Here is a 25,647-nt window from a genome sequence, read left to right as displayed (position 1 = left end):
TTTCCCTGCAGCCGAGATTTTCTTATTGATTGATTTAGCAAGATGCCATACGTCAAAATGATGTTTAATATGTGGGAACTGCTCTCTCATTGTCTTGGCAATTGAAATGTGTCTATCCGTGACTATGAGGTCGATGTGCATTCCCCTTGATTGTAGATATTCCACTCATTTTATAAATCCTAGTTTCTCCATGGCCACTGACGATGTACATTGTGTTACCTGCATGACCACCGAACTCACAATTTTCTTACTATCTATGTCCTGAAAATGGTAGGTGCAGTACTTGGCAGAAAATCCAGGGCTGTGGCACTGTCCATCGCCGGCTAGCCTGAATCGTTTGCCTTCGAATGTACTTGCTAGAGAGAATTGTTCAATTTTCCAAGCATCACTAATGGCCGGAAACAGATAATCATGTTGGTATATGTAGTACAGCGCTTTAGAAATGAAATGGAGTCCCACAAACTGAAAGAAAGCCTCTAACTTTCTAAAACTGGAGCCACTAAACAGTGATGCAGCTGCACACAGTAGATTGCCTGCTGGCAGTTTCCCCAGCATCGGTTGTGCAGACCATGAGAACCTATGATTTAATCTACAGGCGGCATTTATTTTGACGTAACTGCCTTTTATTTGACGAGTCACATTAATCAATAGCTTCCCACATACTTTCCCTCTAATGGAATGCACACATTTCAGCATACTTATAATTTCCATCAAACAACTGTCGAATACAATGTATTTGCTCTCTTTCATTAGACTGTCATCCTGCGTCAACGTTGTTTCGGCCTGTGACGTTGTGGAGATTTCAACACATTGGAAAGTAATATCGCTGATATCAAGTTCTGATGCGTCTATGGATGCTGCGGCTGGTTCATTCTCTGTCATTTCGACATCTATTACTTCAACATTGATGGGAGAACACAACAATGTCGACAGGTTTTTTGGTGGCAAATTTTTGGCGGGTGTAGATTGTGTAAATTGATCTGCAACTACTTCAGAGCTATCTTCAATACATTCAATAACATCTTCTTGTGGTGGTGCGGTCGCACTGTAGTTATGGTCCAATGCAACTTTGCTGTAGTCTCCAAACACAGTTAATTCATGTTCTGGCCATTGGACATGAGCATCTCGAGCCTGAACACGCCTCGCCTCAATTAATAGTTCCTCCATAGTGTACACGGTCTGGCAAGCCACATCTCTCATTCGCTTCACTGTCTGTGTGTGTATAGTTCTGACACCCACGGGTAACTGGAGGAGAGATTGGAAAAGGGATGTTCAGTTTAAACACAAGATGGAGTGTAGTAGAATTGACTGGAAAAAAACATAAAATAGTCCCCAGCACAAACATTTTTTTAAAGTTATGAACTGTTTGTAACTAACCTTTTTTTTTTTTTTCTTTGCAACTTTTTTGACTCGACCTTCAACATCTGCACGCTGTAGCTCCGATTCGTTTCCGCATGTCCTCCCTTCCTCTTGCTCTGCAACGACTATATTTTCTGTATCCTCATAGACAGCACGGAATGAGGCTCCATCGTCTCCCTGAAACATAGTACTTTCATTACTATGTATCAAAATATTGTTAGCATAAAACACACGTGAGGACGAACACACAGGTACATCTCAATAGCCAAACACGATTTAAACATTGTGTGCAACAATCAAACGACAAGTATTCGACCAGTGATGATCTATTTCGATGGAACTGTCAGTATCCATACCTCTGGCTCTGCATGGACTGCCATGAATGGTTGTATTGGAGAGGAGGCATCCGCATCTCCCTGAAACACAGTACTTGCATTAGTATGCTTTTCAATATTGGAAACACAACACACACTTGGGGTCGACGGCACAGGTACATATAAAGAGATAACCACAAATGATGCATTGTCCAAAAGAATCAAGGAAAATCCAAATATGATCACATTTCATCGACTTATTTCAACGATTCCTTTACATCTGCATCATCTAAATGAGATGTTGTGATTGTGGTGGAAGCTCCGTCGTCTCCCTGAAACACAGTACTTGGATTAGTATGGTTTTCAATATTGGAAACATAACACACACTTGGGGTCGAACGCACAGGTACATATAAAGAGATAACCGCAAATGATGCATTGTCCAAAAGAATCAAGGAAAATCTAAATATGATCACATTTCATCGACTTATTTCTCCGATTTATTTACATCTGCATCATCTAAATTGGATGTTGTGATTGTAGTGGAAGCTTCGTCGTCTCCCAGAAACATAGCACTTGCGTTAATAGGGAAGAAAGTATAGCAAATGGAATCACGTTATATGATCACGCATGATGGAGCTGTCATTATCCATACCTCGTGCTGCTGAAGAATATCTATGGATGTTGCAAATGTAGTGCGCACTTCCGAAAGCTGTTGCGCCGATTCGTATACGCATGGTCCCGCTTCCACTTCCCCTGGATTTACTTGAATGTCAGGCTCTGCATCAAGTGCAGGGGTTGACGCTCCATCAACTGCCTGAAACATAGTACTTGCATTAGTGAGGATTACAATAGTGAAAACATAACACACACCTGGGGTCGACAGCACAGGTACATATCAACGGCTAACAATGAATGAAACATTGTGTAGAACAATCAAACGACAAGAATTCCAGCTCTGATGATGACGTTCGATGGAGCTGTCAGTATCCATACCTCCTGCTGTTGAAGAACATCTAGAAATGTTGTAGATGTGGCGGACGCTTCAGCATCTCCCTGAAAGACAGTACTTGCATTAGTATGGATAACACTAATTATAACTGAAAACAAACACCAGTGGACGATAACTAAGGTGTATATCAATTGGAAAGCACTAACCAAACATTCGGTAAAATGATTACACGATAAAATAAAAATATTACTTGACATGCATAAAACAAGTCTGTAGCGGATTAGCCTAGTAAGATTACCTGATACGCGCTAGAGGTGGTTGATAACTGCGACCACGTCAAGGATGTAGAATGTTCTTGCTTCAGATTCAAGGGATAGTCAAGAAGTTGTAAAGGTAAATGAATGATTGATAATCAAATGCCAATATTAAAAATAGCCATGTAAGGGGACAGAATACTTGTAAAATGCTCAATACAGCACAGTTCCCTGTTCCCATATATATACATTGCGTTTGTGGGTTATGAAATCGAAAAAGAATACATTGGTAAATGTCATTATTCACAAAACGATACACTCATATCAATATCGAAATTATTACAAGGGATAGAACACCTACAATATCAATTAATCAGTTCGGATACCTACACACTACCGCAAGGCCTAAAGCTAAATCCGGACACTTGATTTACCGGTGGCGGAATGTGGACGAATAGAGTGGGAATAGCGTTTTCGAGCAATTTCCGTGTCGTTCGCCGTTTATTCTTCTTTGTTACCCAAGATGTTGTGTACATGTCCAAGGAAAAATGCCGGCTGCAGATGCGGTATCGATCACCCCTCTTGTCCTGTAAGACTTGTTGGACTCTACTTTCCAGCTCATCCAGTGGATATCTGCAATGTCTGACCCATTCTCATATTCGATCAACAGTTTTCGGGAATATATGCATTGTAGTGCCTTCAGATTTAGCATGGGTCTTCGAAGGGCAACCGCTAATCGAACAGGCAGGCATTGTTGATAAATCTGAAAAGTAAATATCGACATTATTATACAATCTTCAAGAATAAAGATTTGATACAAAAGTAAATGAATCATACAATGATCAATGCAAGGTTTGTTTTGGTCGCAGGAACTATACCAGTTCATTATGTGCGGCTTAGTATTTGCATAAGTTGCAGAAATGTATAAATGATGTGACTAAAAACTGAACATGTGACTCATCCCTTGGATGTTCTGTATTGCACAAGAAGGAAACATGCTTACATTATAGACTGGACCCCCGAAGGGTGCAATTCGATGACAATAGACACAGATGAAAATAAATAGATCTATTGATAGCATAGCAATGGAAACTCAAGTCAATAGCAATGAGACCAATGAACCTAGCACTATTGTGTACTCAACTCGCAAATAGATAGAAATTTAAAAATCTGCGAAATATGACTAGGATACATGGCCTTACCTTGACCAACAAACAGTTGGATTCAGCAAGCAGAGCAGTATGTTGCAGGAGAATAGGTGGGTGGCCACAGGTAGCACACTGATGGGTTTGCTCTAAGCGGTCACAGAAGTTCACGGATAGCACGACGACGAGCAGATTAGCGTAGATCTCAGTGGTTGCCAGGTAACACGTTCAGGAGTTGACTTGCAAAGCACAAAAATGTTCTCATGAGACATATCAAGTGGTTTATAAAGTATTAGAAGCAGGGGTGTGTTTGTGAATGAATGACGTATGTATGTCGTGGTCTTAGGGGGGCGGCCTGCTTCAAGGGGAGGCCTGGCTGGAGACACGGGTCTGAGGAGGCCATGTGACCGATGGCCCCTTGGCGTGGGATACCTTTTGAAGTGTACATGTAGTTTGGCACCTTGGCCTTTCGCGCCCCTGACAGCCCCCCATGCCAGCGCGCATCCACCGGCGCGAACCGCCTTTGATACAGGGGGGTGGGATGGATGGGCCTGGGGCGTGCAGATAAGGCACAGGAAGACTGCTGAATGGAGACACACTTATGTGGATTGCAGGGGGGCGGCCTGCTTCAAGGGGAGGCCTGGCTGGAGACACGGGGTCTGAGGAGGCCATGTGACCGATGGCCCCTTGGCGTGGGATACCTTTTGAAGTGTACATGTAGTTTGGCACCTTGGCCTTTCGCGCCCCTGACAGCCCCCCATGCCAGCGCGCATCCACTGGCGCGAACCGCCTTTGATACAGGGGGGTGGGATGGATGGGCCTGGGCCGTGCAGATAAGGCACAGGAAGACTGCTGAATAAAGACACACTTATGTGGATTGCAGGGGGGCGGCCTGCTTCAAGGGGAGGCCTGGCTGGAGACACAGGGTCTGAGGAGGCCATGTGACCGATGGCCCCTTAGCATGGGATACCTTTTGAAGTGTACATGTAGTTTGGCACCTTGGCCTTTCTCGCCCCTGACAGCCCCCCATGCCAGCGCGCATCCACCGGCGCGAACCGCCTTTATATCATTATATAGTATATCGTCTTTAAATCAATGATAGTATATTGTTGCTTATCAATAACAAATGCCACATACCGGAGATTCTTGTGAGCACAGACCCACACTTCAACCGGTGTATTATAGGGGTCAAGACCCAAGGCCTGTATAATCCAATGGTAATTGTTAGTATAGACATATGTGTGACTTTTATAGAGACATAACCCACTGAAAGACTTTGAACAAGTGTTATTTAGTGCATGCATTATCGAGAATATGTTATGTTAGCTTAGATAGATAGTGACCACCCTGCTTCACAGCGACCAGACCTTCACCCATTCGGAGCACAGATGTCTGGCGTCCATCCTTGAATGGAGACACACTTGATTCATTTAAAAAATCGAAACAACCGTTGTTAAAATATATGTGGTGTTTTATTTTGTATCTTATTTTGATGACACAAAAATACAAGACTTTAAACATTGTAAAGTTCAGGTTGCAGCACAGCGAGAGAAAATCTCCTGTACAGACCGCTGTCACTCTGGAACGTTTCTCTAATGGCACGAACGGCACAGGCGGGTATCACTCTTCGAACGCGGTGCCCAAGCCTCCCGTGGAGCCACCATGTAAAGGAACGATAGGCCACCAGCCTGTACCACCTGTGAAAAGGAATGAAACAAACTGTTTTTAAATGACCAAGATAAGTTTAATAAACGTTTGTTGTCAATGACAATTCTTGTAACTAATGGCATTCTGCACAGACAAATGCTATCTAGACAATGCACACTATTGAACGACTTACATGCGTTACAATGATATGTAGATGTAATTTTGGATATAGTAGAAGAACATGAAATAGGAGTGGCATGACAAGCAGAGTATACTTACTCGTTACTCGGATTACGAGGACGAACAGCTGCGCGAAGTTCGTGCATAAGCACCATCATTATTCTCAACACGGCCCGTGTGAGGCAGGCTTCCCTGAAGTCTGGCAGCTCGGTGATGCATTGCGGTCGTGGCTCGCCTTCCGAAATGTAGGCCAGGCATCCCGAGTTTTCTCAGCAGCAGCAGTTCTCGTTCTCAGTTGGCATTAGCTCGCACCGATTGCATGTGCACCAGGTGGAGACGCTGTCCATTCGACTAGGCCCAGGTTCTTCATCTGTTGATTCGTCCTGCCAACTACCGTCCGAATCCCCATCGTTTTCGCGTGCTTTCCTTTCCAGTAGTTCCTCCTCGGTATACTCGGGCTCGTACATGTAGGGCATTATTGTAGCCATTGTGTGTTAAACAAACTAAAATAATTAGTGGTACTGGTATCTGTTCACACGGGCTACAAGCGGCGAAGGTAGCTGACAAGAGCACTGAAACGAGTCACAGAATACTCAAAGTAACACAGAGAGAGGAATGGAATCGAAAATCTGCTGCTGTGTGTTGTGAAACGGTCTGTTTATACTTATTGAGGAAAGAGGCGTCCTGCCATTTCCATGGCGACACGTCATTAGCTGAAGCGCAGCGAATGTTGACACGAGACGTGCTTTGGCGTTGGGAAATGGGCGGTACGAGTCTGCTGATGACAGGCTCAGGGGCGGGGGAATTGATTTAGTGCCGCAAAAGCAGGCCAGCCAGGGCGATGGGGGAAAAGATAGGATTATCAGAAAATGGCGGCTCCCTGGTGCTTGTTTTCGCGTGCGTATAATGGACGAAAACTCGGGTAAGGTCCATAGGAAAGTTTTCTAAAATCGAGCCACTTAGGCTTAAAAAAAACATGGCCGACCCGTACGGACAATAAAAATGTTTACTAGACCATGCCTTTAATTCAGCCAGCCCACAGGCAGTGTACTGCATGCTGGTAGAGCTGTCACAGCAGAAGATTTCTCTTTCAAAAAGCTTTCTATGCTCGCTGTATATGTATGTTGCAACATCAGAAGGGTTGGTTTTGTCTTTGTGCTGTTTGTAATTGCATTCTATTTTCTGTTTCAGAAAACGCCTCTGACCCCTCAAAGAAGAATTACATCGTGCAATGGCTTTCCAGACCAGACCCATCCTTTCCCATCAAGACGATCTCTTCAAGTAAAAGACCCATTTATAGCTCTGCTCTTGCCCTTGAGTGCATGGCCCATCCGCTGTGGACTTTGCCCTTTGCTCTTTTCCTCTCCCTCTACGGGACCTTTCCCTGATCGCTCGCCTTCTGTCTTGGGCTGAATCTTTTTTCCCCCCACTGGGCGACAGAGCTTAGGATCTCTCTCTCTCTGTATCTTCTGGAGCTTCTTCCTCTCTCGGGGGACTTCTCTGTGAAGTTAGAACTCCACAACCTGCTGCGGGCCTCTGCCGGGGAGGCACCACCCGCGTGCCTGCTGCTGGGGTGATGCTGGAAAAAGGCTCTCACTGGTTCATGATGTTCACTTTGAAAGTTCAAGAGAGAATTTGTTGTGACTGCGATCACCTCACAATGAGGACATCTTGCTGTGCTAACACTCTTCTTCGCCAGCGCTTGCTCACTTGTTCTTTTTTACTAACTGGTATTTCAACTAAATTAACGAATGTCTGCTCCGCTCCATTTTCTCATCTTCATTCCTACTCCTCTGTCTTTTTAATCTATGTTTTTTTTTATATCGACTTGCGCGAGAATGTTGAAAGAGAATGTGTTATGACAATGTTGAATGCCAGTTAATCAGCCTCGACTGTTGCTGATGTGTCATGATGTTTCCAAAAAATGGCCTCTGTTCTGTTATATTTTGAATACTGTATTTCTATATCATTTCACCGTTTGGCGAGAAGCTGGCATTTTTATACACATTTCACCATGGCCAAAAAAAAAAACTTTTATACAATTGTGACTTGCAGTGACCTTTCCATAGACTTGCACCGTCTAAGCTAAGGGCCATTCTCCTCAGACCCATTGGTTGTTTTTATGCCATTTGCATGTTTGCTGTGAACTGTGTCTGCATTATAGGGTGCTATCTTGACGTGCAAACTAGCAAACAAAACAGAACCAGAAACTACGGAATACCTCAGTTTAACAGATATGCCTTTCTTTGCTTTCAAAAAAGGTTCCGAAAAATGCCTTAAAATTCCAGTGTAATGGCATTTACCGGCAGCTCTGCTTAGCTCTACGCAGTAAAGCACTCTGGCGTTAACACGTGCAACGTTTAACCCTTACCGGAAATGCACTGCAACAGGTCTTAAAGGGAAAGATGCACCATTTTACGTTACCTGTGCAACCATGGTACATGTTTTCAAAGACAAGCTTGCACTTGAAAGCGTGTGTGTGTGTGCGTGAGTGTGTGTTGAGCGACAATATCCAAATTGCCATTCCTGTGACTCTTAATGAAAATGAAGCAGTGTCCACTCTTTCTAGTCGCTTATAAGGGTGGTCTCTGCTTGGTTATGTCTCCAGTGGCCCTTGCCAGGAAGGCAATCATAAAGTGTGTAGCACAGGTCATTATCCTGTGAATACATATTGAAAAGTTTGCTATGAATGCTATTTCATGGGCAGGTTAAAAAAACAAGAAAAGAAAACCTATACATGGCACTGAAACTGTTATGTGCAAACATATGGTGTGTAACTGTTACTACTCTCTCGATGACTGTTAACCCTTTAAGCAGGTCACATGTTTCGTGGTGTTTTAATCTGTGGCTGGTATTCGGGGGTGTTGCAATAAGGTATCTGGGCTTTGGGAACACTGTCTACATGCACTTTGCCTTCTTTCAGGGAGATTTTCTTAGTGTTTTTTTAAATGTGTTTAACTCAACACAGTGTAATATGTGCCATTCTGGTTTTTAAATAGTTATGTTCCAAGACCAATGTAGTGTGTCGCAATGACTGTGAACATGAAGCATCTGTTTTATTACAGTACCACAATGATTAAATGATATACCTCCTGTTTTTCATGCTTAGCGCAAATAAACGGTAAACATACATATCTGTGTTTTGTTTTTCAGGCCTCCAAACATAAGCCCATTCTAGATTTAACTGGAAACGCTCGCCTTTCCATAAATAAATAAATAAATACTATTGAACTTTCAGAGCATTAGAATATAGGTTCGTGTTCATATACTTGCATGCTGTTACAAAAAGCAATATTGTTTACTTTAAAGACTGAAAATACATAAGCACACTTTATATTTACACGGTTCTATAACAAATAAGTAGCTGTGAACCGACAGCGCATTATGAATAGATGCACTCAAGGTCAGAATCACAGGCAGCCATGTCCCAGATTCAAGGAGGCTGACGCTTCCTTTGGCCTTTTCCGGCTCCGATTGGCATTTGAAAGCACGCAGTCTCTAAAATGAAAGTTCAACATTTACATAAGTATATTTCACTTTCAAGGGAAAGACATGGATTTCTGCAATGCACCCCGTTGCAGCTGTGATGATCAATTTTTGTCGAGTAGCGTTGTGTCTACTGATGGCATTTTCACACTGAAGCTGGCCGTGTTTTTAATAATGAAGGGCTTGTAATGCCGTCAGCTAATTGGACGGCTCTATTGACTGATTATCTCATTTCACATATGGTAAGGATTCACCCTGGAGAATAGCATCTTAACATGACAAACCAAACGTCGTACATGCTGTACTGCCTTTTGCAGTCTTTGACTAAAGAGTCATGCAGAAGAACAAGTTACTTACCAACTGTAATGTTCTTTCGACTGGATGTTCCTCCTACATATTCCTCATCTTGAGATATTCGTTATCGGCAGCTTCTCTGCTTCGGAATTTTTTTCGGCAGAGGGCGCTGTGCTCCAGGTCGTGGCGTTGATTGTCCCTCGACGGGCTCCGTTCCATGTCGACGTCATTGCTGGTATAAATAGCTCGAGCCGCGCCCATTGGCTTCAGTTCTGTTTTTTCGAGGAAATACTTGTGGAACATCCAGGCGTGTCCTGTGACTGATAGGCCCATCGTGAGAGGAAAGTGTAAGAAAACGTAAACTGTACTGTGGGGTAGGCTGGGAGAGTCGATGAGAAATACGTGGGAGGAACATCCAGTCGAAAGAACGTTACAGTTGGTAAGTAACTTGTTCTTCGAATGGATTGTGTCCTCCCACGTATTCCTCATCTTGTGATAGACTCCCATAGCAGTGATCAATTTGGAGGTGGAAGTGCTAGTTATTGTTTTCATGGACGGAATGAAGTACCGCCCTGGCAAATAAACCCTCATTGGAGGAGGAGGCATCTAAGCAGTAATGCTTGATGAAGGTATGCATTGATGCCCATGTCATGCAGAGCAAATGTCTTTTGCAGGGACTCCCCTCTTCAAAGCCACAGAAGTAGCCATTCCCCTAGTGGAGTGAGCTCGTAGCCCATCTGGTGGGTCTTTTCCTGCTAATCTGTAGCATTCCAATATACCCAGAATGATCCAGTGGGATATAGTTTGTTTTGTCACCGCTAACCCCAATTTATGACCTGTATAACCCACAAAGAGTTGTTCATCTTGACGTAATTTTGACAATCTTGAAATGTAAAAACTGAGGGCCCTCTTGGGGTCCATTCTATGCAAACTCTCCTCTTCTTTGCCCAAATGAGTAGGGGGATAGATGTTGGCAAAATAATTTTTTGACAAATGGAAGTCAGAAACTACCTTCGGTAAGAAAGATGATTTAACCTTAAGAACTACCTTGTCCTTGTGAAAGATGGTATATGGATGTTTACATGAGAGAGCCTCTATTTCACTAATCCTGCGGGCTGATGTTAATGCCACAAGAAGGACCGTTTTTAGTGTTAGAAGCCTCAATGGACAGGAGTGCAGAGGCTCAAATGGTATACAAGTTAGGAATTTTAGAACTAAGTTTAAATCCCAAGTTGGGACATGAAACGGTACTGGTAGATATACATTGGTAAGTCCTTTCAGGAACTGAATGATTAATGGAAGTAAGAAACCTCTTCAGAGGAGCGATTGAAAATGGACAGCGCAGCAAGATATTCTTTAATAGTCCCGATCTGGAGCCCCAGATTGGCTAGATGTAACAGGAAAGAAAGCACCATTGGTGTGCCACATTGAAAAGGGTCCAAATCCTTATCTTTGCACCAGTTACTGAACTTGTTCCAACGACACTGGTGCGAGGAGTAAAATCCTTGGTGGCCGAAAGCAAAATCTCCATTATGTCATCCGGAAGATCCCAATCCTTGTGTCTCAACCTCTCAGAAACCATGCAAGAAGATTGAGTGTCTTGACTTCTGGATGGAGAACCCGACCTTCCTCTTGCGAGAGAAGATCCTCTCTTTGCGGGAGACGTATTGGAGGGCAGATGGACATGTCTAGAAGGTCCGGGTACCACGTCCTCCTGGCTCAATCCGGGGCAATTAGGATCATGGTTTTCCTGAACTTTCTCAATCTCCTGATTACTTGAGGAATCACGGGGACTGAAGGAAACACATACAGTAGGGGGAACTCCCAGTCCACCACGAACGCGTCTCCTAGAGCTCCTCTAGTGGGAAATTCCCTTGAGCAATACTGTACGCACTTCCGGTTTACCGTGGTCGCAAACAGCTCCACTTGAGGGGTTCCCCAAAGGGCGAAGATCTCCAGAAGGACTTCCTGAGCTAACTCCCACTTGTGGGAAACTGTGCTCTGCCTGCTCAGAGCGTCTGCAGCCGTGTTCTGCTCTCCGTCCAGGTGAACTGCTGATAGAGAGATTCCTTCTCGTATTGCCCAGAACCAGAGCTGCATTGCTTCTCTGCACAGTGGTAGTGATCCTACGCCTCCTCTTTTGTTGAGGTAGTACATGGCCACTGTGTTGTCCGTCATTATCAGGACATTCTTTCCCTGTACAGAGGGCAGAAAGGCCTTCAGCGCTAGTCTGATTGCCCTCAGCTCCAATAGGTTGATGTGTAGTTTGGACTCTGATGGAGACCAACGACCGCTGATTGTCAGATCGTTGGTGTGGGCTCCCACCCCGTGAGTGAGGCATCCGTTACTACTGTTATCAGGACTTGCAGAAGATCCAACATACTCCCCGAGAACTGGGACCACTGAGTCCTGAGGGCCCATTGAATGGATCTCATTCTCAATCTGGCCTCTGGCACTAGAAAAATGCAGGATGCCATGAGGCCGAGCAACCTCAGAAAATCGAGGTCTGGCAGATGATGAGCTTTCTGGAATTTTGTTACCATCTGCAGAATGTGGAGAGCTCTTACCTCGGGAGGCAAGGCTTTGCCCGAGGAAGTGTCCAAGACTTCTCCGATAAACTGGAGTTTTTGGGATGGTATCATGTGGGACTTCTTGAAATTGCGGGAGAAGCCCAGATTGTGAAGGAAGTGACTGGTGATTTTCAGATGTTTTTGAGCTTGTTCTGGAGAACGTGCTCTGATAAGCCAGTCGTCAAGGTAGGGGTAGACATGAATCCCCCTTCTCCTGAGACTCGCTGCCGCTACCGCCATCAACTTGGTGAAAACCCTTGGAGCGGAAGTCAGCCTGAATGGCAGAACTCGAAACTGATAGTGAGAACAGCCAACCGCGAACCTCAGGTACTTTCTGTGCTTGAGATGGATTGGCACATGAAAGTAAGCATTCTGAAGATCCAATGATACCAACCAGTCTTGACGTTGGAGAGCCTGAAGGATCTGAGAAAGGGTTACCATCTTGAACTTGTCCTTCCTGAGGAACTTGTTCAAGTTTCTTAAGTCCAAGATGGGTCTCAATCCTCGGTCCTTCTTTGGGTTGAGAAAATAAGGGGAGTATCAAGCATTGTTCCTCTCTGCCGCAGGTACATGTTCTATTGCACCTTTCTCTAGCAGGGTTAACATTTCCTGCAAAAGGAGCGTGCCTGGAATTTTGACAGAGTTGGCTCCCGGTGAATGATCATGAGGCCTTTTTAGGAAGGGAAGGCAGTAACCTTGAGCTACTGTTTCCCGTGTCCAAGCATCTGAAGTAATGCCCTGCCATTCTTTCAGATGCTGAGAGATTCTGCCTCCCACTGGTGTTTTGTATGATAAGGCCTCAAAGTGATTTGGAGGCGGCTGCAGGAGCGGTTGAGGGTAAAGATGCCATTCCTGAAGATGGCTTTGTAGTCTTTCCTCATCCACCACGAGTGACATTTCTTTTGCCCCTTTGAAAAGCCTATCCTCTTCCTCTACCAAAAGAAGAGTAGTATCGAAAAGCACGAACCCTCCAGGAAAATGAGCCCGAATAGGGTTTCTGAGATTGTCGCATGGAGGCACTAAGGGATTTAGCTGCCGCTTTTGAGGTCTGTAGTTTTTCTAGGCTCTCATCAGCCTTACTACCAAACAGCCTCGAGCCATCAAAAGACATGTTGAAAAGCATAGCCTGCACATCTGGTGCAAACCCCGACTTTCTCAACCACGCAAATCGCTGTAGCACTGTGCTTGATGCCATGGATCTGCTAATACTATCAGCAGTATCCAGTCCAGACTGGAGACATTCCCCCATTGCCTCCTTCCCGTCTTTGACTATATTCAGGAAGCCTTCCCTTTCCTCGCCTTCTGGAATATTTTCAACTGCCGCCGAAATGCATTCCCACAAGGTATGTGTGAACCTGGCCAGGTGACATTGGTTGACTTCAAGGCCCAACCGCTAGTTTACCTTTCCTCTCACGGAGGGCCTTCTCCGTCATCGACTGACAAGAGGCACAGTCGCTGGTTCAATGATCTGAACCCAGACACCATAGACAGATGCGTTGAGGATCGGTGATAGACATCTTCGAACCGCAGTCGATACACTTCTTAAACCCAGTCTTGGGTGTAGAAGCAGTAGATGATGATGACATTTTCTGACATTCACGAGAGCGAAGCAATCGGAAAAACGGAACTGAAGCCAACGGGCGCAGCTCGAGCTATTTATACCAGCAGTGACATCGACACGGAACAGAGCCAGTCGAGGGACAATCGATGCCGCGACCTCGAGCACAGCGCCCTCTGCCGGAAAATAAATTCTGAAGCAGCGAAGCTGGCAATAACGAATATCACAAGATGAGGAATACGTGGAGGACACAATCCATTCGAAATAGCACTTCTCCTATCAAAATATGTATTCCAATTTACAGCAGCCTCAGGCAAAGTGCCTGCTGCTACCATGCTCCAACGGTTTAGGTTCAGATAGTTTACACTTTGAAATACCTTTATGCTATTTTTACAAAACATTTGGATTCTTATTTATAGCCAATTAATGTGAAATTAATGTATGAATTACACTATGTCAATGTATGGATTCCCATCTGACCCCTAGCACCTGGAGCAACACAGAAAAGCCACAGTGTATTTGCTATGGCACATGAGCAGTGCATGGCCCACCCAAGTCTATGCACGCGGGGGTTTTTGGGCATAAGCAGAAGGAGACCTTCGATGCTGCTTGACAAAGTTTGCAAAGCATACTTCTGCCAAACTGCTTTCTGAAGGGTTCCGCTCATTCCTCACAGCCTGATGCCTCAAACATTTTAGGGCTCTTTTTAAGTTTGGTGGAAACATGACCGTATCCAAACGTCCATTTTAAGATCCAGGCGATTTTTCTCTTAGTGCTGTGCAGCTGCGTACTCACTCTCTGCATTAGCCTCAGTACTCTTCTCTCCATCTGTGTGCAGGGGCTTGTGCACATCCATCACTGCTGCTTTTGAATGCTGGGCGAGCCCATCCCAATTTCCCAGAACATCACGGAGCAGCTCTTGAGCTGCTGGCTAGTCTTTCTTCTTGATCAATGCAGTTTGTCTTCCTGTGAACGGAGCAGGGGACAACGACCCACCCAAGTATCTGAATCTGATCCTGAGTCTAGTTGTAACCTGAGCAAGAAGGAGCTTTTTTGTCCCTCATATAGTATATACAGTGGTTACTCACTGGAAAGGGATCATTCTTATGAGGGCTACGTAGGCCATTGCTGCCCTGCTCTATGTGCCTCTCTGGAGGATGGCTAGACTCTGAGGGATCTCTCATCTACCCCCTCCAAGGGTCGCATTGCATGGCAGGAAGCTTCCTCTCACAGCCAAAGTCTCCAAGTTCACCCCAAAAACCTTATCTAATATGACTTCATCACATGCATTCCATTTCGAATTGGCTCCCCCCACCACCCTGTGATTTTGGTTGGAGGGGTGAAGGTTGCATTTTCCCCCAGATAGAGCTTGCTTTTTAAGTCAATCATACAGTGGTTCTCTTAACTTCTCACAGAGGTGGAGATACTATAGGGGTGGGTTACACAGGAGGAGGTTTTGGGGCCATGGTGTGATATTTCTGGTCACCCTTGATGGACAGCAATCCTGTAGCCAGGAGGAATAGGGAATTTGGTCTCAGGTGAGCACCAGGGAACCCGAAATGGTTCTTGGGATGCAGTTTGAGGAAATGAAATCCAGTAAGTCCCAGCTACCAGCTACAGTGTCTAGAAGCCCTGGCATGACAGGTGCCTCCATGGGAAAGGTGTGTCCCTCGGATTCGATAGCCATGGTTGCCTTAGGGTATTCCTCCCGATTACTGCAAATGCAGGTTATCTGGACCAACCCACCCCTTGTGCACTTGGTACAGGCAGCTTAGCTCAGCCCAGACAGATGTTCATTGGATTCCAGAGACTATTAGGGCATCACTTGGTTGGCCTTCAATCTCAATGGGAATTTTTTTATTTGGCCCTTAAAGACCGCGAGCGAATATTTCCACCACTTTCTCCGTCTCTGATCCTTTACCATCCTCCTGTTAAACCTGCCAGGACTCCTAGTCCTGCCCAGCCTCTTTGTAAAAAAAGGTGCATATCGCTGGCATCCATTGGCTCCTCCTTGTGAGCCTCTCAGCTGGCACGGGCTATGTGGCCTCTTTTCCCACAAGAGTAACTTCTTGGACTAAGCTTGTCTATAGGAGCTGGGGTGGGTCTTCTTGATCTCATGTCGGCTTCCAGTGCCAGAGCCGTTGTTAAAGGCAATCCTTCAACTCCAACTACTTGTTGATGAGATCTGTTATGTGGTATGACAGCTGTTGGGTTTTTCTATAGCTGCCTTAAATGGAATACCCCTTATATTTTGTTATATAAAGCTCAAGGTCTTGACCCATCCATTCAAGACGTCCGACATGGATCTAGCTAGTTGTAAGGAGTGGTTCAACAAGGCTTTAGGTTTCGATAGGTGGCCTGCAAAAATCCTGTCAATAGAGGAGTCGCATGCCCCCACCTATCCCGAGGCCAAAGGGTGGTCTCTGCTACTTTCAAAATTCAAAAGAAGGCCCTGGGGTCTTCCTCAGCTAAACACCACTGTTGAACCACTGAGGGTTCCAGGATTAATCTAGAGGGATTAATCAATGCCTTTGTGTTATATTGCTAATGCCTCGTTATTGCTTTTTTCTGCACTCATTTGGTTGTCCACCAACTGCTTCTACAGACTCTGCAAATGTTGTTTTCCCTTTGCAATCCTCTTTGATGTCGGCCAAGAAAGGTTCCTCTGCAGCCCTCTGGGTCTGGTCCAAGGTCTGAGCAATTGCATACCTAAATATTAATGGTCCTTTAAGTGGGTGTAGTGAAGAAACAGGCAAGGGGGAAAGATTGAATACACAGACACGTTCTTTTATTGGGAAGGTGCAGGTAGATTTCCTGGCTTGTACTTTCAACACCCTTCTCACTAGATGTATCTGACTCTGGATCCCCCACTTCAGTAAGATCGGACTCCTCAGAGTTCATTGAGCGTGTTTTGTCACAAGACTCAAAGGGGGAAATAACCTGGACACCTTTCAGCATGATTCCCGCAATTCAGGAGTGAGTTCTGTCATTCCACTTCTTACATCATTTGTGATGGGGTGGGATCAACAGAACACTGAACCCTAATATTTATGTCCAATACCTTTACTTAAAAAAGCAAGCAGGTTTTGGAGGAATGTCGAAAGGGTCAGGCTTGATTGACAAAAAATGATGACCTACCTGGCTTACTATACTCACAGTGTACTGGAGATAGAGGAAACAAAATAACCACAGGGTGTGTCGGTTTTTGGGTTGCTCTGGGGCTCCCTGCCACTTTTAATGAGCCCCCTGCACCGTGTCTGCCTGTCGCCCTTTTTTAACTCTCTCTCTATTTGGAATGCAGTCCCATTCTGTTTCTTGGGACTAGTTCTGAGAAAGAACAAGGTACTATTATTACCTACAGGGATCAACTGAACTCAAGAAGGGGTCAGGATGAAGGGACAGCTAAAATCTGTGACACATGGGTTTACTCTCAATAGGGCCTAATGCCTGCGCCCAAATGTTCTTTGTATTAAATTAAGAACTAGCATTGCAGTCCCGCCTCCCCTACTCTTTCACAATCCAGTGGAGGCACATCCAGCTCTCAAACTGGTCCTCTTTTGGGTTGCTTCTCTGGCTAGATATTGTCACCCTCTGACCACAGGTCACCTTCCTAACCTCCTAAAAATTGCTGACCCATATACCAACCAGCAGGAACGTACTATTAGCCCTTACTGACAATGATTGCCAGCAGGATTGTTGCTATGTATCACCTCTGGGCTTGAGCCAACTACATGCTCGGAATTTCTTTCCCTCTCTCTGAGTCATTGGCTCCTTCCAAGATCTGGGCTTTAGTTACCATGGGAATAGCAATTATCTTCCCCTGCTGGAAGTCTCTGGCTTCTTCCAGGATCTGGGAGATAGCTCCCAGAAGTCAGTAGCAAATAATAATCCTTTCGAAGTTCCTGGCTCTTTCCTTACCCCCAAATTATAGGATGCCATCCCAGAATAATGAGATTGGTCTAGCCCTTGCAGTCTCGGGAGGATAGCTCAGGGGGAACGTGCTTGCCTTGGAAGCAAGACGACACAGAGCAACACAGGTTCGATCCTCTGGTCCGCGCTTAGAAACCTTTGGGTATTAAGCGCATTATAAATAACCTATCATGTCATATCTATAGACCACCCTATTCTTCAATATATAATAGAATCTTAACTCCTGTGCCTGTATTGTTGGAATCCCCAATACCATTAGATGCATGACCCCCAAAAAGATGTTTGTGATTAAAGGTCCATAGAACTCTCCTATCAATCCTTCATTCACTGCTCTTGCCCCTCCAATGTGATATAGAGGAAGTGCAAAAGCAGCAAACAGGCGCAGAAGAGGAGAAGGACACAAGAAAAGGTATAATAGTTCAGGCATCCAAATGTGGTGGCCATGGTTCAAAGGAAGCAATTTGTCTTTATTAAGGTACATTTCCCCTGCTTGTTTCAAGTTTATTAAGCCATTATAAATTGCATGTTTGTATTATCAGTGTTTGATGTAGGAATATATTTTACAGTCTCTCTGCTACATTTTATTCAGATGTGTGAATGCTAATCCTGAATGAGGTTGGGTGCCCAGTCATGTATCTGGAGGAAGTCTGTTTTTTCAATACCTTTCACCAAAAAAGGGTAGGTGTATCACAGAGCGATAATGTGCTAGGACACTTGGGTAGAGGGTAGATTTTGTCAGCAAGGAGAGGATCTCGGCCACCTTCAGATGGAGACATTGATACTGTGGGGAAGTGCCTCTTCTGAGATGGATTTCACGATGGATGCTAGGAGCATCCATCTTCATAGGATGTGGCCTTGGAAGTCACATGCTTGGAAGCAGAGGTGGTGCTAGGGCCGGCTGAGGGGGCTATAGCCCTGGGTCTTTGTTGTAGCCCTGGATAGAAGCTCAAGGGCTACAACCAAAAGGCTATAGCTAGCCCCGAATCCCGCCAGTCTCGACATTAGCTTAGCCCCTGATCTTTTCCAGATCTAGCAACACCCCTGCTTGGAAGTCACGCGCCTTTAAAGTTACTGGAAAGGCTTCAAAGTTACTGGAAAGGTCCTTCTGGATTATGGTCCAAACTTGCCCCAGCTTGGCGTTTCAGGGCGAGGGATGGGAAGGAAATCTGTGCTGTGTCGAGAACTTTTATTTTTTATAATGTTCCCACAATATATTAATAATTTTTTTGAGTTTTGAGGCATTTGTATCGCGCACCGGACGAACTGAATCGTGTTTAGGTGCAGATTGGAACTGTGAATATTGGAATGTCTTTCTCCAGTATAGTAGGTAAATTGCCCCGTCACTATTTCCTGTGGGAAATCTCAGCAAAACAAATGGGTTTTTAGGGCCTTACGCAATATCATAAGTGTCTTGGACTTTCTGATGTGTCCCGGGAGCTTATTCCATAGTCTGAGTCTAAAAGACTATATAAGAAAATATGTGTCATCACATATCCTGCCATTGCTGCAAAACTGAAACGTCATGGTTCTTTATCCATATGTACCCTCTCTTGCTAAGCAATGTATAACTACTAGGTGCTGTGGACGATATGTGATGTAGTACCCAGTTTCTAATCTCACTCTGCCACTTCGTGTTATCCTGACAATTGATGAATTACTTCCTATTTATCTGTATTCCAAAAGTATTAAACATAAAAGCAACCTAAACGTTAACAGTTAAATCAGTGTGGGGCACAAAAGTACATACAATTCCTCAGTTGCTTTACAACCATCTAGTATAATTTAAAAACTCAAACTTTATATCTATATATCCAGATAACATCCGTTATTACCTGCATTGCTCCAATTGTAATAAGACAATTATTTTATATATCACTTTGATATAATTTCCAACCTAGCTACATATAGTTAGACATTGGTCATTCATCACAGGCCTTTACAAACTCAGTGTACATCGTTAGTAAAGACCCCTGAATATTGTGCAGGCATATAGCAAAGAAGGACAGAAAATATGCACATGTTGGGTCAGCACAAACATCAAGTGTTGATATCTGTATGAATTCACATATGTAATAAGTGATTATGTCTAGTTAGTTGGAAATTCTATCAAATGGACATACAAAATGCTCTTCCTCAATCCAATGGGTCCATACACGTAGTACCATACCCCCACAACTCAGAGCCATAAAGGGCCGAGCATGGGACTTGAGCCCTATATATCTCCAATGTTGGGGAGAAGGCCCTACCACCAATACACTTCAAAGGCTTTAAAATAGCACAATGTTCGAAGCAAGGCCAGGCTAATTGTATGGACCTGTTGACACCAAGAACAATCTTCTCTAAATCTCACACCCAAATTATTTGACTAGTTACCTTTTCAATTTGTGTGTCTAGTTGTGATAAGTCGAGCCTGGTGCATTTCTTTGAATCCAAGAATAATACACGTGGTTATGGACAAACCATTGGCAGATCATGGAATTTATTTAACATCAGCTGCAGTCCCACTGGAATTATTAAAGTATCCTCTGCAAAAAGGAGGATGGCGTAATGGGACCCATTCAAGTGGATTAGATCCATATTCAGCCCTGACACTGCTTCCACAATTTCTTCACTAAACAGTGAGAATAAATGTGGTGCGAGTACAAAACCCGTTTTCACCCCTTTCACTGCTGAAAAAGTTCTCATGGTTTCCCCACTCTCTCGCCATCTCACACCTGCAGTGCTATGACTGTGAATGTGTTGGATTAGTATCAAAATTGCAGGGGGAATATATAGCTTTTTCAGGGCATCCAAGAGCAAATGCCTAGATCAAGCAATGTCTTCAAAAACATAAAAACACATTGACTAATTCAAGTGTTCAATCTACAGTTCGTACACCTTTACAGACCCCTGGTTCGAGGTGTGAAATAGCCTCGTGCTTACAGCACCGAGCATGTATCCTTTCAAGTAATATTTTACCATGCACGTTAGCTAGACAACTGATCAGAACAAACAGTCTGCAATTAGCAGGGTTTTCACATTTGCCTTTTTTTATTTACAGCAATGATTTCTGCAGCTCTTCATGAACATGGAAAATTCAATTCATACTGCTATTAATTTGATTAAAGAGATTTAAGATACATGTTTCTCATATGGTGATATAACCTTTAGATCCATAGGTAAACAATCCTGGTGCTCTGCCTGACCTCTGCGTTGCCAGAGCATTTCGTATTTCCTCTGTGGCAAAGCTGCGAGGATCATTTGCAGTTGCACCTGTCCTACATACATTATATTGTTCGCAAGTCATGACATTTTAACCTCACAAACTTCTTGCCAAATGGGCAAACCACTGTTCTTCCAAAATATGTGAATCTATATGGGTCACCCAAGCATCGCCTGTAGTCACAACATGCAAGAAGGACTGCTGATTCTTTTCATTTGCCGCAAACCAACCATCTTCCCAGCTTTTCAGAGCCTCTTCTTCTTTTCATTTTTATACAGCCAAGTGTTAATAATTCGTTCTAGCTAATCTAATAGTAGGACTATGCCTATCGTCAGACCTTTTGATGGTATTTACTAATTCCAACTTGGTCTTTCTACAATCGATATCGAATCACACGTGTGCGATCGTGGTTGGTTGAAGATCTTAAGACTGCATGCGGATTGGTTAGATAGAGTCCTACAATCTATACCAAGTTACTGGCAGGTTGGAAATTGCTGGAGGAACAGAGGTAGGTTAAAATTCCAATAAAAATTGTTTGACTGTTTGATACAGAATAAGTCACACTCCCACAAAACGTTTACTCAATAAAAGTGACACTCTAACCTCCTTATTGTCAATTCCCTTGCAGTCTCCCTCTCAACCAACTCATTCAATAGGACTTGGTCCACAGTTTTCTCCAATCAGCATATGTTTCACTGGGAAAGACGATCAAAATCTAAGGTTGATCTGGAGTAACCCCCCTCTCTCCGTCTCTCCCCCATTTTAGGCAGATCCTTTCCTGTTGGCCTCCTTACTGGCTCTGCTAAGAGCCCAACTAAGCCCCCCATGGTGCACGGTTGCTCTAGAGTCTTAGTGATCAAGCACGAAAAGCCCACCTGTCACATAACCCAGTGATCTGCTATAGATACGTGGCACATGACAAGAGGTTACATTTCCCTGCCAGCCCAAAGTATATCAGTTGCTCCAACGCACCCATATTGGACCTCGCCATGGTGCCTCTGTAGCTTAAGGTCCCCATTCTCTCTATTTCCCTTTCCTTGCCCTGCGTTCCACAAAGTAAGGGGTGAGATTAAATTGCATCTGGGACAGTATCCCCTTGAGACGGCCAAAATGACAGAGGTGCATTGCATCACCTTACATTAGGATTTCTCCAACCACAATGGCAGACATCAGATAACCCTACTTCAAACTCATGTACCATGCTTTCTTAAGAGGTTAAATTCACAAAAAGACTGTTACCTCTGCCCTAAGACCAGTAATACTACTACAGACCTGGATTTTGGTTGTAAACGAAATACACAGTCAAAATATTGGTTTAGAGGGTTTTTCTCACAACACCTGCATCCATGTACAGATGTCCTCTTCGATATGTTTTGTAATGTGTATGGAAGGTCGTGGGACTGGTATAAGTATATTAGGAAGATGTTGTTAACTTTAAATCTGGAAAGTTTGACATATACTCATGAAGAGGTTTCTGACTCAATTTCTTATTTTGCTTAAGGGAAAATAATATAATAAGTCCCAAAGAAAGCCTTGCGTTGTCGCTTATTGGGAAATGGGAACTTTCTTTTTACATGAAGAGTATCTTCATACTATTGTCTCCATAACCAGGAGAACTCTTTATTTGTAGTTCTGTTTAAATAACCTACCGCTTGCTGATTTTGCTTCTTCCTGGATGCCAGGAAGCGGGGATGTTTGTTATTATTATTATTATTATTATTATTATTATTAATATTATTATTATTATTGTTGTATTTATAGAGCACAGACCTAGCTTCGAGAAGCAATGGAGCGCTTTACAGATGTATGCAACAGTACGGATGCTTAACGGAATGCTTTTAAGAAGTAACAACAGAACAGATATACAGTGGGGGTTAGGACAGAGAGGGACACAGAGGAGGGTAACAGCTGTACAGGGTGAAGGGGAAAAGAGGGTTGGATGGCATCTAGCAAGCCAGGTGGTGTGGGGGGGCAACGTTATGGCCTAGGTGTTGCAGAGGAAAGACCCCTTGAATCGGTGGGTTCTTTACTGAATTGAGTTATTTACTGAATTGTAGGTGCGTGCGGGCATGTCTGATGTGTACAAGGGGAGGTTCTGAAGTCTTGGGGCATAGGCAGAGAAGGCTTGTTTTTGGGTTCTTTCCATTTAGTAGCGGCGGATTTCAAGTCTGCATGTGTCCTTGCTTCTGGTGGTGCGCTGTATGCCAGAAATGCTGAGTTTCTCCACAAGATAGTGGGTGACTTGAGGGTGACTGCCTTATAGATGATGCAGCAAGACTTGAAGGTGATTTATGCATGCAGTGAGAGCCAGTGAAGGTTGATGAGGGACGGGGTGAAGTGGTGGTATCTGCGTAGATCCTTGATGAGGCGTGCAGCCACGTGTAGGAAACTTCTCAGGGCCACAAGGGAGGACGATGGTAGGCCTTCGAGGAGGACATTGCCCCCATCAAGGTGAGATCTAAAATTGGCCAGAGGAAGGAAGGGCTTGAATTTCTTCTGAGGGAGAGCTGATACCAAGCCGCCTGAGTTTTCTTAGCTATGTGTGTCTTGAAGGAGAGGTGTTTGTCGATGTGGAACCCAAGGGTCTTGGCGCAGGGGGTTATCTTGGGTGTGAAGCCCTGAAGGTTTCTGGTTGATATCCAGGTCTGTAGGTCTAGGTGTTTAGTGTTGTTGGTGATGAGTAGGAATTCGATCTTGCAGGTGTTGAGCTTCAAGTATGCACTGGACATCCAAGACTGGATCTACGAGAGTGTCACGACCCTCGCCCAAAACCCCCTCTGGCAAACCCATTGGCCAGGTGGAGTCAGGACTCGGGCCTCTAGAGCCTGGCATCCTCTTCAAAAGTCCTCATGGGGCCAGTCCTGGCGCCTATGGTGCCAGTCTCATACACCATGAAAAACAATTTGCTTGGGAACTACTTTATTGTATTGTCAGCTAACATGGAGGCATCCACATAGCTTGGTTCGTAAGAACCAAGCTATGCGGTCTAGTGTTTTGGGTGTGGCAGCTTAGGGACTACTTTACCTGGACTATTTTGTTGGGGCTATTTATACCACACCCGAACAAGACAACACGCTTCGTGTTACTTTGCAGCTTGCAACGTGACGCTCACCGTGTCCAGCTATTCCCTCGAACCTCGGAGAAGCAGAACCTGCAAGGAGACTAAAGCAACATCATTAGCAGCAGCATCTTACCTGCAGTCCTCATCTTTAAACACTCCCAGCTACTGAGAACAGCTTCCTCGAATCTGCACGCCTCCCGGACAGAACGACCTGAAAGAGGAAGATAGAGGCAACATTAAAGAAAGCAGTAGCGACATTTACAAATTAAGAACTGCTCAAAAGGCTTACCTGGCTGGTCGCCTCTCGGCTGGCACCACTCCGGACATTCCACCCGCGCTGAAGAACACCGCGACCTACAAGGAAGGAAAACACAGCTTAGCAAAGGCAAGACTTTGCAGCGCTGCGCATAGCACTTACTTACCGCATCATAGCACTCTTAATGCGCCATCATTTACCAGCGGGGCTCAACCAAGCCAGTTCGCCGCGCTGAAGCTCTGCATACCTAAGGGAGAAAAAAGAGACATTTTAAACAAAGAAAGGCATGCAGGATAGCAACAAAACTAAAGAACAGCAATAAGACCTGCCTGAACAATATCAAACGGGCCGGCGTCAGTGAAGTAACTGGACCGCACTCGCCCATGAAAGACAACGCGCCCCTGCAAAGAAGGCAGGACGGAGAGCACGCCTAATTCTACCACAAGGCAGAACCTTCCCCGCAGACCACATCAGGGCAAAGCTGAGATGCATACCAGCGAGTAACCCGGCTGGGTGGCGTCCCTGTGGATACCAGGTGAGCCTAACAGAGAGGCAGGTTTTGAGCCTGTGAATGTCCTTGATGCAGTCAATCTTGAGGTATAGCTGTGTGTCATCAGCGTATTGGTGGATGTGGATGTTGTGTGTGACTAGGAGGGCTCCCAGTGGCTCCATGTATAGATTGAAGATCACTGGGGAGATGATGGAACCCTGCAGGATTCCACAGGTGACAGGTAACATTGGCAATAGAGGTGTCTATGTGAACAAACTACTGGCAGTTGGCGAGGTAGGACTTGAACCAGCGTAGGACAGGGTCGCTCATCCCCATGTGCCTATTTAGGGTGTCTTTGAGTGCCTGGTGGTCTACTGTGTCAAAAGTAGCCGAGAGGTCAAGTAGATCCAGGAGGCAGGGGTGGCCATTGTCAAGGATGTTGAGGGCGTCATCGTCCACTTGTATGGTTGCAGCCTTTGAGTTGCATCTGGGTCTGAACCCAGATTAGAAGGTTTGGCGAAGATTGTTGGTATCGATGTGTTGCTGTAGTTGTGCGGCTACTGCTTTCTCAATGGTCTTACCTAGGAAGGGAAGATGGGTGATGGGACGAGAGTTACCTAGGTCATTGAGATCCGGAGTGGGTTTCTTTAATAGAGGGAGGATTATCCTGTCTTTAGGGTCAATTGAAAGGTGCCTTGAGTTAGGGAGCTGTTGATGATCTCCAGTTAGAAAAGAGAGCTTCTGCATGGAGGGTCTTGAGGATGAATGCTGAGAGGATGTTGTCTGTATACGATGTGGCTTTGAGGGTGGCCAGGGTTTCTACTAGGTCCTCTGTAGAGAGTGTCTTGAATGTAGTCCTGGGTCTGGAGATTTCATGAGGAGAGACGTGAGGTGGGTCTATGAATGCAAAGCTGGTGTCTATATGCTGGCAAATCGTGTTGATTTTGTT

General features: G+C 44.7%; 1 protein-coding gene across 2 annotated transcripts in view; it reads left to right on the top strand.

Annotated features, from left to right (window-relative positions):
* The window catches only part of ADAMTS2 (ADAM metallopeptidase with thrombospondin type 1 motif 2), a 2,237,498-nt gene that overhangs the window by 2,008,465 nt on the left and 203,386 nt on the right, over positions 1-25,647 (top strand). For both annotated transcript variants that reach the window (XM_069652661.1, XM_069652662.1), the window contains one exon: positions 7,043-7,132. In XM_069652661.1, the coding sequence (XP_069508762.1) occupies positions 7,043-7,132 (90 nt within the window). The remainder of the gene's footprint in view (positions 1-7,042; positions 7,133-25,647) is intronic.

This window comes from Ambystoma mexicanum, chromosome 3p (genome assembly GCF_040938575.1).
Source record: "Ambystoma mexicanum isolate Mex_15411 chromosome 3p, UKY_AmexF1_1, whole genome shotgun sequence".
Lineage (NCBI taxonomy): Eukaryota > Metazoa > Chordata > Amphibia > Caudata > Ambystomatidae > Ambystoma > Ambystoma mexicanum.
This window is presented reverse-complemented; position numbering and strand designations above follow the sequence as displayed.